At 39.5% G+C, this 16481-nt stretch overlaps 1 protein-coding gene across 1 annotated transcript in view; it reads right to left on the minus strand.

Moving 5' to 3' along the window:
- EFNB3 (ephrin B3) overlaps window positions 1-12125 on the minus strand; it is a 203028-nt gene extending 190903 nt beyond the window's left edge. Inside the window, exon 1 of the mRNA XM_088464642.1 lies at window positions 11648-12125. Coding sequence (XP_088320768.1) covers window positions 11648-11754 — 107 coding nt within the window. The 5' untranslated portion in view covers window positions 11755-12125. The remainder of the gene's footprint in view (window positions 1-11647) is intronic.
- Between the last annotated feature and the right edge of the window lie 4356 nt (window positions 12126-16481).

Genomic DNA, 16481 nt, shown 5'->3' on the forward strand with positions numbered 1-16481 from the left:
GTATCCCCCAGTCATTACTATCCTGTGTGTGTGTATCCCCAGTCATTACTATACTGTGTGTGTATCCCCCAGTCATTACTATCCTGTGTGTGTGTGTGTCCCAGTCATTACTATCCTGTGTGTGTATCCCAGTCATTACTATCCTGTGTGTGTATCCCCCAGTCATTACTATCCTGTGTGTGTGTATCCCCCAGTCATTACTATCCTGTGTGTGTGTGTCCCAGTCATTACTATCCTGTGTGTGTATCCCCAGTCATTACTATCCTGTGTGTGTGTGTGTGTATCCCCCAGTCATTACTGTCCTGTGTGTGTGTATCCCCCAGTCATTACTATCCTGTGTGTGTGTATCCCCCAGTCATTACTATCCTGTGTGTGTGTATCCCCCAGTCATGACTATCCTGTGTGTGTATCCCCCAGTCATTATTATCCTGTGTGTGTGTGTGTGTGTATCCCCCAGTCATTACTATCCTGTGTGTGTGTGTGTGTCTGTGTATCCCCCAGTCATTACTATCCTGTGTGTGTGTATCCCCCAGTCATTACTATCCTGTGTGTGTGTATCCCCCAGTCATTACTATCTTGTGTGTGTGTGTATCCCAGTCATTACTATCCTGTGTGTGTGTATATCCCCCAGTCATTACTATCCTGTATGTGTGTGTGTATCCCCCAGTCATTACTATCCTGTGTGTGTGTATATCCCCCAGTCATTACTATCCTGTGTGTGTGTATATCCCCCAGTCATTACTATCCTGTGTGTGTGTGTGTATCCCCCAGTCATTACTATCCTGTGTGTGTGTGTGTCCCAGTCATTACTATCCTCTGTGTGTGTATCCCCCAGTCATTACTATACTGTGTGTGTGTATCCCCCAGTCATTACTATCCTGTGTGTGTGTGTCCCAGTCATTACTATCCTCTGTGTGTGTATCCCCCAGTCATTACTATCCTGTGTGTGTGTATCCACCAGTCATTACAATCCTGTGTGTGTGTGTATCCCCCAGTCATTACTATACTGTGTGTGTGTATCCCCCAGTCATTACTATCCTGTGTGTGTGTATCCCCCAGTCATTACTATCCTGTGTGTGTGTGTCCCAGTCATTACTATCCTGTGTGTGTGTGTCCCAGTAATTACTATCCTGTGTGTGCGTTTTAATCCATTTTTATTCTTTATATGTGTGGTCCTAATAGATTTTATCTGTAGGCCCCCATTAATCAGGCTATTCTCATTATTCTCACGGGATCGCACTGGTGAGTGTCCGACACTGTTAGATGGACAGTAACACAGGCCATTCTGTAATATATACAGTATATATATATATATATCTATATATACGCACACATACGCACACACACTTCATGTGACAGTATGACTCAGAGCAGCCTGTACTCACTCACCTGTCACCCCCCCACCCGGCATGTGTATACCTCCATGGTTTATCTGCCTCGTACAGTAATTTATATTCACGTGTTCATTATTAGAACTGAAGACACCTGAATATGTTCATTTACATCCGTGTGCGAGTATGACGCTGCTGGAACACTGAGATAAATACATCAATCAGCAGAGAAGCCAGCCACACCCTCCTGCTGACAGATTGCAAGCTCTTCGTTCCTTTCTCTCCTTGTGATTACAGGTCACTAGCACCCCTATCACCATATCAGAATTAGAGGGCGTGCCGGCTGGTATTAGCAGCTGTCCAAAGTGACAATTTTGTGTTCTCAAACCGCAGGATGAGAAGATAGTAAGCTCTGCAGGACAGGAGGTCTGGCAGTCTGCCATTAGCGTATGCACATAACCACAAACTGATGGCCCCATTTGCCACCTCAATGCTACATGGATACCGATATCTGATTGATAATCACATAACATGATTTATAATGATATGGTACCTAGCAGACATAGGATATTGCCTGCACAAAATTCAACTTGTGGCCCCATAAAACCTGGTGTGATATGACACATCTACTTCCATATTATGTGCAGTTAGAAGTACAGTGTTATCCATTCCAAGTATGACACCATTCCTGGTCAGATATAATCTAGAATCATCACTTAAAAATAATAGTCATCTTATGTATATATCTCATTTCTCTAATAGGCGTTACAGGCACTAGGAACATAATACAGAGGTTTACAGTGGCATCAAATACAGAAACCATATGAGAATGAGGATCATTGACAATTCCTATAAATACAGCTAGATAGGATGACGGCAATAACAGGAGACATTACATGGGTGTTAGTACTGTACAATGTCATGTAGACTGTGCATAATTCAGTTGTGTGTGGAGGGATAATGCTCCACGTAACTGGTGAACGGAACAGCTCTGTGCAACATAACACACACACACACACACACACACACACCTGCCTATATTGTGAGCCTTCGCGTATGGGGCAGGCAATGTATGGAAAGTGAGAGACTAGATACAGAAGTCACTGTGCACATTGCATACTTTCATATAGATACATTGTATACAATATGGATATTATTACACACACTGCAAACTTCCATGGTGATACATTGTATATATGTATATTATTACACACATTGTATACTTCCATGCAGAACCATTGTATATATGTATATTATTGCACACATTGCATACTTCCATGCAGAACCATTGTATATATGTATATTATTGCACACATTGCATACTTCCATACAGAACCATTGTATATATGTATATTATTGCACACATTGCATACTTCCATACAGAACCATTGTATATATGTATATTATTGCACACATTGCATACTTCCATGCAGAACCATTGTATATATGTATATTACTGCACACATTGCATACTTCCATGCAGAACCATTGTATATATGTATATTATTGCACACATTGCATACTTCCATACAGAACTATTGTATATATGTATATTATTACACACATAGCATACTTCCATGCATAACCATTGTATATACTGTATGTATATTATTGCACACATTGTATACTTCCATGCAGAACCATTGTATATATGTATATTACTGCACACATTGCATACTTCCATGCAGAACCATTGTATATATGTATATTATTGCACACATTGCATACTTCCATGCAGAACCATTGTATATATGTATATTATTGCACACATTGCATACTTCCATGCAGAACCATTGTATATGTGTATATTATTACACACATTGTATACTTCCATGCAGAACCATTGTATATATGTATATTATTACACACATAGCATACTTCCATGCAGAACCATTGTATATATGTATATTATTGCACACATTGCATACTTCCATGCAGAACCATTGTATATATGTATATTATTGCACACATTGCATACTTCCATGCAGAACCATTGTATATATGTATATTATTGCACACATTGCATACTTCCATGCAGAACCATTGTATATATGTATATTATTGCACACATTGCATACTTCCATGCAGAACCATTGTATATGTGTATATTATTACACACATTGTATACTTCCATGCAGAACCATTGTATATATGTATATTATTACACACATAGCATACTTCCATGCAGAACCATTGTATATATGTATATTATTGCACACATAGCATACTTCCATGCAGAACCATTGTATATATGTATATTATTACACACATTGTATACTTCCATGCAGAACCATTGTATATATGTATATTACTGCACACATTGCATACTTCCATACAGAACCATTGTATATACTGTATGTATATTATTGCACACATTGTATACTTCCATGCAGAACCATTGTATATATGTATATTACTGCACACATTGCATACTTCCATGCAGAACCATTGTATATATGTATATTATTGCACACATTGCATACTTCCATACAGAACCATTGTATATATGTATATTATTGCACACATTGCATACTTCCATGCAGAACCATTGTATATATGTATATTACTGCACACATTGCATACTTCCATGCAGAACCATTGTATATATGTATATTATTGCACACATTGCATACTTCCATACAGAACTATTGTATATATGTATATTATTACACACATAGCATACTTCCATGCATAACCATTGTATATACTGTATGTATATTATTGCACACATTGTATACTTCCATGCAGAACCATTGTATATATGTATATTACTGCACACATTGCATACTTCCATGCAGAACCATTGTATATATGTATATTATTGCACACATTGCATACTTCCATGCAGAACCATTGTATATATGTATATTATTGCACACATTGCATACTTCCATGCAGAACCATTGTATATGTGTATATTATTACACACATTGTATACTTCCATGCAGAACCATTGTATATATGTATATTATTACACACATAGCATACTTCCATGCAGAACCATTGTATATATGTATATTATTGCACACATTGCATACTTCCATGCAGAACCATTGTATATATGTATATTATTGCACACATTGCATACTTCCATGCAGAACCATTGTATATATGTATATTATTGCACACATTGCATACTTCCATGCAGAACCATTGTATATATGTATATTATTGCACACATTGCATACTTCCATGCAGAACCATTGTATATGTGTATATTATTACACACATTGTATACTTCCATGCAGAACCATTGTATATATGTATATTATTACACACATAGCATACTTCCATGCAGAACCATTGTATATATGTATATTATTGCACACATAGCATACTTCCATGCAGAACCATTGTATATATGTATATTATTACACACATTGTATACTTCCATGCAGAACCATTGTATATATGTATATTACTGCACACATTGCATACTTCCATACAGAACCATTGTATATACTGTATGTATATTATTGCACACATTGTATACTTCCATGCAGAACCATTGTATATATGTATATTACTGCACACATTGCATACTTCCATGCAGAACCATTGTATATATGTATATTACTGCACACATTGTATACTTCCATGCAGATACATTGTATATATGTATATTATTACACACATTGCATACTTCCATACAGAACTATTGTATATATGTATATTATTGCACATTGCATACTTCCATGCAGAACCATTGTATATATGTATATTATTGCACACATTGCATACTTCCATACAGAACCATTGTATATATGTATATTATTGCACACATTGCATACTTCCATACAGAACTATTGTATATATGTATATTATTGCACACATTGCATACTTCCATACAGAACTATTGTATATATGTATATTATTACACACATTGCATACTTCCATACAGAACCATTGTATATATGTATATTATTGCACACATTGCATACTTCCATGCAGAACCATTGTATATATGTATATTATTGCACACATTGTATACTTCCATGCAGAACCATTGTATATACTGTATGTATATTATTACACACATTGTATACTTCCATGCAGAACCATTGTATATATGTATATTATTACACACATAGCATACTTCCATGCAGAACCATTGTATATATGTATATTATTGCACACATAGCATACTTCCATGCAGAACCATTGTATATATGTATATTATTACACACATTGTATACTTCCATGCAGAACCATTGTATATATGTATATTACTGCACACATTGCATACTTCCATACAGAACCATTGTATATACTGTATGTATATTATTGCACACATTGTATACTTCCATGCAGAACCATTGTATATATGTATATTATTACACACATAGCATACTTCCATGCAGAACCATTGTATATATGTATATTATTGCACACACAGCATACTTCCATGCAGAACCATTGTATATATGTATATTATTACACACATTGTATACTTCCATGCAGAACCATTGTATATATGTATATTACTGCACACATTGCATACTTCCATGCAGAACCATTGTATATACTGTATGTATATTATTGCACACATTGTATACTTCCATGCAGAACCATTGTATATATGTATATTACTGCACACATTGCATACTTCCAAGCAGAACCATTGTATATATGTATATTACTGCACACATTGTATACTTCCATGCAGATACATTGTATATATGTATATTATTACACACATTGCATACTTCCATACAGAACTATTGTATATATGTATATTATTGCACATTGCATACTTCCATGCAGAACCATTGTATATATGTATATTATTGCACACATTGCATACTTCCATACAGAACCATTGTATATATGTATATTATTGCACACATTGCATACTTCCATACAGAACTATTGTATATATGTATATTATTGCACACATTGCATACTTCCATACAGAACTATTGTATATATGTATATTATTACACACATTGCATACTTCCATACAGAACCATTGTATATATGTATATTATTGCACACATTGCATACTTCCATGCAGAACCATTGTATATATGTATATTATTGCACACATTGCATACTTCCATGCAGAACCATTGTATATATGTATATTATTGCACACATTGCATACTTCCATGCAGAACCATTGTATATATGTATATTATTGCACACATTGCATACTTCCATGCAGAACCATTGTATATACTGTATGTATATTATTGCACACATTGTATACTTCCATACAGAACCATTGTATATATGTATATTATTGCACACATTGCATACTTCCATGCAGAACCATTGTATATACTGTATGTATATTATTGCACACATTGTATACTTCCATACAGAACCATTGTATATATGTATATTATTGCACACATTGTATACTTCCATACAGAACCATTGCATATATGTATATTATTGCACACATTGCATACTTCCATGCAGAACCATTGTATATGTGTATATTATTACACACATTGCATACTTCCATGCAGAACCATTGTATATACTGTATGTATATTATTGCACACATTGCATACTTCCATACAGAACTATTGTATATATGTATATTATTGCACACATTGTATACTTCCATACAGAACCATTGTATATGTGTATATTATTGCATACATTGCATACTTCCATACAGAACCATTGTATATGTGTATATTATTACACACATTGCATACTTCCATGCAGAACCATTGTATATACTGTATGTATATTATTGCACACATTGTATACTTCCATACAGAACCATTGTATATATGTATATTATTACACACATTGTATACTTCCATGCAGAACCATTGTATATACTGTATGTATATTATTGCACACATTGTATACTTCCATACAGAACTATTGTATATATGTATATTATTGCACACATTGTATACTTCCATACAGAACTATTGTATATATGTATATTATTGCACACATTGTATACTTCCATACAGAACCATTGTATATATGTATATTATTGCACACATTGTATACTTCCATGCAGATACATTGTATGTATGTATATTATTGCACACATTGCATACTTCCATGCAGAACTATTGTATATATGTATATTATTGCACACATAGCATACTTCCATGCATAACCATTGTATATATGTATATTACTGCACACATAGCATACTTCCATACAGAACCATTGTATATATGTATATTATTGCACACATTGCATACTTCCATACAGAACTATTGTATATATGTATATTATTGCACACATTGTATACTTCCATACAGAACCATTGTATATATGTATATTACTGCACACATTGCATACTTCCATACAGAACCATTGTATATATGTATATTATTGCACACATTGCATACTTCCATACAGAACCATTGTATATATGTATATTATTGCACACATTGCATACTTCCATACAGAACCATTGTATACATGTATATTATTGCACACATTGTATACTTCCATACAGAACCATTGTATACATGTATATTATTGCACACATTGCATACTTCCATGCAGAACCATTGTATATGTGTATATTATTACACACATTGCATACTTCCATGCAGAACCATTGTATATACTGTATGTATATTATTGCACACATTGCATACTTCCATACAGAACTATTGTATATATGTATATTATTGCACACATTGTATACTTCCATACAGAACCATTGTATATGTGTATATTATTGCATACATTGCATACTTCCATACAGAACCATTGTATATGTGTATATTATTACACACATTGCATACTTCCATGCAGAACCATTGTATATACTGTATGTATATTATTGCACACATTGTATACTTCCATACAGAACCATTGTATATATGTATATTATTACACACATTGTATACTTCCATGCAGAACCATTGTATATACTGTATGTATATTATTGCACACATTGTATACTTCCATACAGAACTATTGTATATATGTATATTATTGCACACATTGTATACTTCCATACAGAACTATTGTATATATGTATATTATTGCACACATTGTATACTTCCATACAGAACCATTGTATATATGTATATTATTGCACACATTGTATACTTCCATGCAGATACATTGTATGTATGTATATTATTGCACACATTGCATACTTCCATGCAGAACTATTGTATATATGTATATTATTGCACACATAGCATACTTCCATGCATAACCATTGTATATATGTATATTACTGCACACATAGCATACTTCCATACAGAACCATTGTATATATGTATATTATTGCACACATTGCATACTTCCATACAGAACTATTGTATATATGTATATTATTGCACACATTGTATACTTCCATACAGAACCATTGTATATATGTATATTACTGCACACATTGCATACTTCCATACAGAACCATTGTATATATGTATATTATTGCACACATTGCATACTTCCATACAGAACCATTGTATATATGTATATTATTGCACACATTGCATACTTCCATACAGAACCATTGTATACATGTATATTATTGCACACATTGTATACTTCCATACAGAACCATTGTATACATGTATATTATTGCACACCTTGTATACTTCCATGCAGAACTGTTGTATATATGTATATTATTGCACACATTGCATACTTCCATGCATAACCATTGTATACAGCTAGATAGGATGACGGCAATAACAGGAGACATTACATGGGTGTTAGTACTGTACAATGTCATGTAGACTGCATAATTCAGTTGTGTGTGGAGGGATAATGCTCCACGTAACTGGTGAATGGAACAGTTCTGTGCAACATCACACACACACACACACACACACACACACACACACACACACACACACACACACACACACACACACACACACACACACACACACACCTGCCTGTATTGTGAGCCTTCGCGTATGGGGCAGGCAATGTATGGAAAGTGAGAGACTAGATACAGAAGTCACTGTGCACATTGCATACTTTCATATAGATACATTGTATACAATATGGATATTATTACACACACTGCAAACTTCCATGGTGATACATTGTATATATGTATATTATTGCACACATTGCATACTTCCATACAGAACCATTGTATATATGTATATTATTGCACACTTTGCATACTTCCATGCAGATACATTGTATGTATGTATATTATTGCACACATTGCATACTTCCATACAGAACCATTGTATATATGTATATTATTGCACGCACAGTATACTTCCATAAAGAACTATTGTATATAATATTGCATACTTCCATGCACAAAAATGTATATAATATGTATATTACTGCACACATTGCATACTTCCATGCAGATACATTGTATAGGATATTATTGCACACATTGCATACTTCCATGCAGAACCATTGTATATATGTATATTACTGCACACATTGCATACTTCCATACAGAACCATTGTATATATGTATATTATTGCACACATTGTATACATCCATGCAGAATTATTGTATATATGTATATTATTGCATACATTGTATACTTGCATGCAGAATTATTGTATATATGTATATTATTACACACATTGCATACTTCCATGCAGAACCATTGTATATACTGTATGTATATTATTGCACACATTGTATACATCCATGCAGAACCATTGTATATATGTATATTATTACACACATTATATACTTCCATTCAGAACCATTGCATAATGTATATTATTGCACACATTGCATACTTCCATACATAAGCATTGTATATGTGTATATTATTGCACACATTGCATACTTCCATACAGAACCATTGTATATATGTATATTATTACAGACATTATATACTTCCATTCAGAACCATTGCATAATGTATATTATTGCACACATTGCATACTTCCATAGATAAGCATTGTATATATATATATTATTGCACACTTTGCATACTTCCATACAGAACCATTGTATATATGTATATTATTGCACACATTGTATACTTACACGCAGAACCATTGTATATAATATGTATGTTACTGCACACTTTGCATACTTCCATGCAAAACCATTGTATATAATATATATATTATTGCACTCATTGCTTACTTCCATGCAGATACACTGTATATAATATGTATATTACTGCACACTTTGCATACTTCCATGCAGAACCATTGTATATATGTATATTACTGCACACATTGCATACTTCCATGCAGAACCATTGTATATAGGTATATTATTGCACACAATGTATACTTCCATACAGAACCATTGTATATGTATATTACTGCACATATTGCATACTTCCATACAGAACCATTGCATATGTGTATATTATTGCACACATTGCATACTTCCATGCAGATACATTGTATAGGATATTATTGCACACATTGCATACTTCCATGCAGAACCATTGTATATGTGTATATTATTACACACATTGCATACTTCCATGCAGAACCATTGTATATATGTATATTATTGCACACATTGCATACTTCCATGCAGATACATTGTATAGGATATTATTGCACACATTGTATACTTCCATGCAGATACATTGTATAGGATATTATTGCACACATTGCATACTTCCATGCAGAACCATTGTATATGTGTATATTATTACACACATTGCATACTTCCATGCAGAACCATTGTATATATGTATATTATTGCATACATTGTATACTTCCATGCAGATACATTGTATAGGATATTATTGCACATATTGCATACTTCCATGCAGATACATTGTATATATGTATATTATTGCACACATTGCATACTTCCATACAGAACCATTGTATATATGTATATTATTACACACATTATATACTTCCATTCAGAACCATTGCATAATGTATATTATTGCACACATTGCATACTTCCATGCAGAACCATTGTATATATGTATATTATTGCACACATTGCATACTTCCATGAAGAATTATTGTATATATGTATATTATTGCACATTGTATACTTCCATACAGAACCATTGTATATATGTGTATTATTGCACACATTGCATGCTTCCATACAGAAACATTGTATATATGTATATTATTGCACACATTGCATACTTCCATGCAGAACCATTGTATATATGTATATTATTGCACACATTGCATACTTCCATGCAGATACATTGTATATATGTATATTATTGCACACATTGCATACTTCCATGCAGAACCATTGTATATATGTATATTATTGCACACATTGTATACTTCCATGCAGAACCATTGTATATATGTATATTATTGCACACATTGTATACTTCCATGCAGATACATTGTATAGGATATTATTGTACACATCCCCCCCAGTGCCGGCTGCAGCCACAGGAAAGGGTGTTGGGGTGCTAGGGGAGAGGACTGACCTTCTGTTGGAGCTGTTCCAGTAGATGGGGTCCAGGCTTAGGGCTGACACCAGGCAGACATGCACCATCCTGAGGCACAAGGCTGGGAGCAGATCCCGCAGGAACATGGTTTCCCCCTCTGCTGGCTCTTTGTCTGCAGGAAATGCTGGGACTGGGGACAGACGCGGAGTTCTGGGTGCAGGAACGGAGGAAGGGGGTTCCAGGGTCTCCTCTGGCCTCAGGGGAAAGGGATGAAGTTTAGCAGGGAAAGTTTGGCCATATTTGCAGAAGGCAGGCTGTGAGTAGCGAGTGGGGTCTGCTGGGGTCTGTCGCCCAATATAAGGGGATCTGGGTCATTTTGAGCAGGGCTAGTGGGGGAGGGGGGCAGGCATGGAGGTTGAGGATGACGGTTTTGTCTCCTGGTCCCTGTGTCCCCCTCTGAGTGAGTGAGGAGCCTGCAGTGGGGTCTGCTCTGCTGTAAGGCAGTCTGCAAAATAAATCCCCCTTCCCCAGAAGAAAGGGTAGGTGGAGGGAGGGGGAGGAGAGAGCTGGGTGGGGGGATGTAAATCTCAGAACAACAGCGATTCCTAGGAAGATGTGGGGCTACTGAGCATGGACACACAGCTACCTCTGGGCACACAGATGTACCCTCTGCACCCTATGAGGACACACAACTACCTCAGGGCACACAGATATACCCTCTGCACCCTATGAGGACACACAACTACCTCAGGGCACACAGATATACCCTCTGCACCCTATGAGGACACACATCTACCTCTGGGCACACAGATATACCCTCTGCACCCTATGAGGACACACAACTACCTCTGGGCACACAGATATACCCTCTGCACCCTATGGGGAGACACATCTACCTCTGGGCACACAGATGTACCCTTTGCACCCTATGAGGACACACAGCTACGTCTGGGCACACAGATGTACCCTCTGCACCCTATGAGGACACACAGCTACCTCTGGGCACACAGATGTACCCTCTGCACCCTATGAGGACACACAGCTACCTCTAGGCACACAGATGTACCCTCTGCACCCTATGAGGACACACAGCTACATCTGGGCACACAGATGTACCCTCTGCACCCTATGAGGACACACAGCTACCTCTGGGCACACAGATGTACCCTCTGCACCCTATGAGGACACACAACTACCTCTGGGCATACAGATGTACCCTCTGCACTCTATGAGGACACACAACTACCTCTGGGCACACAGATGTACCCTCTGCACCCTATGAGGACACACAACTACCTCTGGGCACACAGATATACCCTCTGCACCCTATGAGGACACACAGCTACATCTGGGCACACAGATATACCCTCTGCACCCTATGAGGACACACAGCTACATCTGGGCACACACACAGATGTACCCTCTGCACCCTATGAGGACACACATCTACCTCTGGGCACACAGATATACCCTCTGCACCCTATGAGGACACACAGCTACATCTGGGCACACAGATATACTCTCTGCACCCTATGAGGACACAAATCTACCTCTGGGCACACAGATGTACCCTCTGCACACTATGAGGACACACAAAAACCTCTGGGCACACAGATATACCCTCTGCACCCTATGAGGACACACATCTACCTCTGGGCACACAGATGTACCCTCTGCACCCTATGAGGACACACAGCTACCTCTGGGCACACAGATATACCCTCTGCACCCTATGAGGACACACAGCTACATCTGGGAACACAGATATACCCTCTGCACCCTATGAGGACACACAGCTACCTCTGGGCACACAGATATACCCTCTGCACCCTATGAGGACACACAGCTACCTCTGGGCACACAGATATACCCTCTGCACCCTATGAGGACACACAGCTACATCTGGGCACACAGATGGACCCTCTGCACCCTATGAGAGAGGACACACAACTACCTCTGGGCACACAGATATACCCTCTGCACGCTATGAGGACACACAACTACCTCTGGGCACACAGATGTACCCTCTGCACCCTATGAGGACACACAACTACCTCTGGGCACACAGATGTACCCTCTGCACCCTATGAGGACACACAACTACCTCTGGGCACACAGATGTACCCTCTGCACCCTATGAGGACACACAACTACGTCTGGGCACACAGATGTACTCTCTGCACCCTATGAGGACACACAGCTACATCTGGGCACACAGATATACCCTCTGCACCCTATGAGGACACACAACTACCTCTGGACACACAGATATACCCTCTGCACCCTATGAGGACACACAACTACCTCTGGGCACACAGATGTACCCTCTGCACCCTATGAGGACACACAGCTACCTCTGGGCACAGAGATATACCCTCTGCACCCTATGAGGACACACAACTACCTCTGGGCACACAGATATACTCTCTGCACCCTATGAGGACACACAACTACCTCTGGGCACACAGATATACCCTCTGCACCCTATGGGGTCACACAACTACCTCTGGGCACACAGATATACTCTCTGCACCCTATGAGGACACACAACTACCTCTGGGCACACAGATATACCCTCTGCACCCTATGGGGTCACAGATCTACCTCTGGGCAAACAGAAATACCCTTATGCACCCTATGAGGACACACATCTACCTCTGGGCACACAGATGTACCCTCTGCATCCTATGAGGACACACAACTACCTCTGGGCACACAGATTTACCCTCTGCACCCTATGAGGACACACATCTACCTCTGGGCACACAGATATACCCTTATGCACCCTATGAGGACACACATCTACCTCTGGGCACACAGATGTACCCTCTGCACCCTATGAGGACACACAACTACCTCTGGGCACACAGATGTACCCTCTGCACCCTATGAGGACACACATCTACCTCTGGGCACACAGATATACCCTCTGCACCCTATGAGGACACACATCTACCTCTGGGCACACAGATATACCCTCTGCACCCTATGAGGACACACAACTACCTCTGGGCACACAGATGTACCCTCTGCACCCTATGAGGACACTCAACTACCTCTGGGCACACAGATGTACCCTCTGCACCCTATGAGGACACACAACTACCTCTGGGCACACAGATGTACCCTCTGCACCCTATGAGGACACACAACTACCTCTGGGCACACAGATGTACCCTCTGCACCCTATGGGGACACACAACTACCTCTGGGCACACAGATGTACCCTCTGCACCCTATGAGGACACACAACTACCTCTGGGCACACAGATGTACTCTCTGCACCCTATGAGGACACACATCTACCTCTGGGCACACAGCTGTACCCTCTGCACCCTATGAGGACACACAGCTACCTCTGGGCACACAGATGTACCCTCTGCACCCTATGAGGACACACAGCTACCTCTGGGCACACAGATATACCCTCTGCACCCTATGAGGACACACAGCTACCTCTGGGCACACAGATATACCCTCTGCACACTATGAGGACACACAGCTACATCTGGGCACACAGATGTACCCTCTGCACCCTATGAGGACACACAGCTACATCTGGGCACACAGATGTACCCTCTGCACCCTATGAGGACACACAACTACCTCTGGGCACACAGATGTACCCTCTGCAGCCTATGAGGACACACAACTACCTCTGGGCACACAGATGTACCCTCTGCACCCTATGAGGACACACAACTACCTCTGGGCACACAGATGTACCCTCTGCACCCTATGAGGACACACAACTACCTCTGGGCACAAAGAGGTACCCTCTGCACCCTATGAGGACACACAACTACCTCTGGGCACACAGATGTACCCACTGCACCCTATGAGGACACACATCTACCTCTGGGCACACAGATGTACCCTCTGCACCCTATGAGGACACACATCTACCTCTGGGCACACAGATGTACCCTCTGCACCCTATGAGGACACACAACTACCTCTGGGCACACAGATAAACCCTATGAGGACACACAACTACCTCTGGGCACACAGATGTACCCTCTGCACCCTAGGAGGACACACAACTACCTCTGGGCACACAGATGTACCCTCTGCACCCTATGAGGACACACAACTACCTCTGGGCACACAGATGTTCTCTCTGCACCCTATGAGGACACACAGCTACATCTGGGCACACAGATATACCCTCTGCACCCTATGAGGACACACAACTACCTCTGGGCACACAGATATACCCTCTGCACCCTATGAGGACACACATCTACATCTGGGCACACAGATATACCCTCTGCACCCTATGATTACACACAACTATCTCTGGGCACACAGATATACCCTCTGCACCCTATGAGGACACACAACTACCTCTGGGCACACAGATGTACCCTCTGCACCCTATGAGGACACACAACTACCTCTGGGCACACAGATGTACCCTCTGCACCCTATGAGGACACACAACTACCTCTGGGCACACAGATGTACCCTCTGCACCCTATGAGGACACACAACTACGTCTGGGCACACAGATGTACTCTCTGCACCCTATGAGGACACACAGCTACATCTGGGCACACAGATATACCCTCTGCACCCTATGAGGACACACAACTACCTCTGGACACACAGATATACCCTCTGCACCCTATGAGGACACACAACTACCTCTGGGCACACAGATGTACCCTCTGCACCCTATGAGGACACACAGCTACCTCTGGGCACAGAGATATACCCTCTGCACCCTATGAGGACACACAACTACCTCTGGGCACACAGATATACTCTCTGCACCCTATGAGGACACACAACTACCTCTGGGCACACAGATATACCCTCTGCACCCTATGGGGTCACACAACTACCTCTGGGCACACAGATATACTCTCTG

Source organism: Taudactylus pleione, unplaced genomic scaffold, assembly GCF_031769625.1.
Source record: "Taudactylus pleione unplaced genomic scaffold, aTauple2 ptg001724l, whole genome shotgun sequence".
NCBI lineage: Eukaryota > Metazoa > Chordata > Amphibia > Anura > Myobatrachidae > Taudactylus > Taudactylus pleione.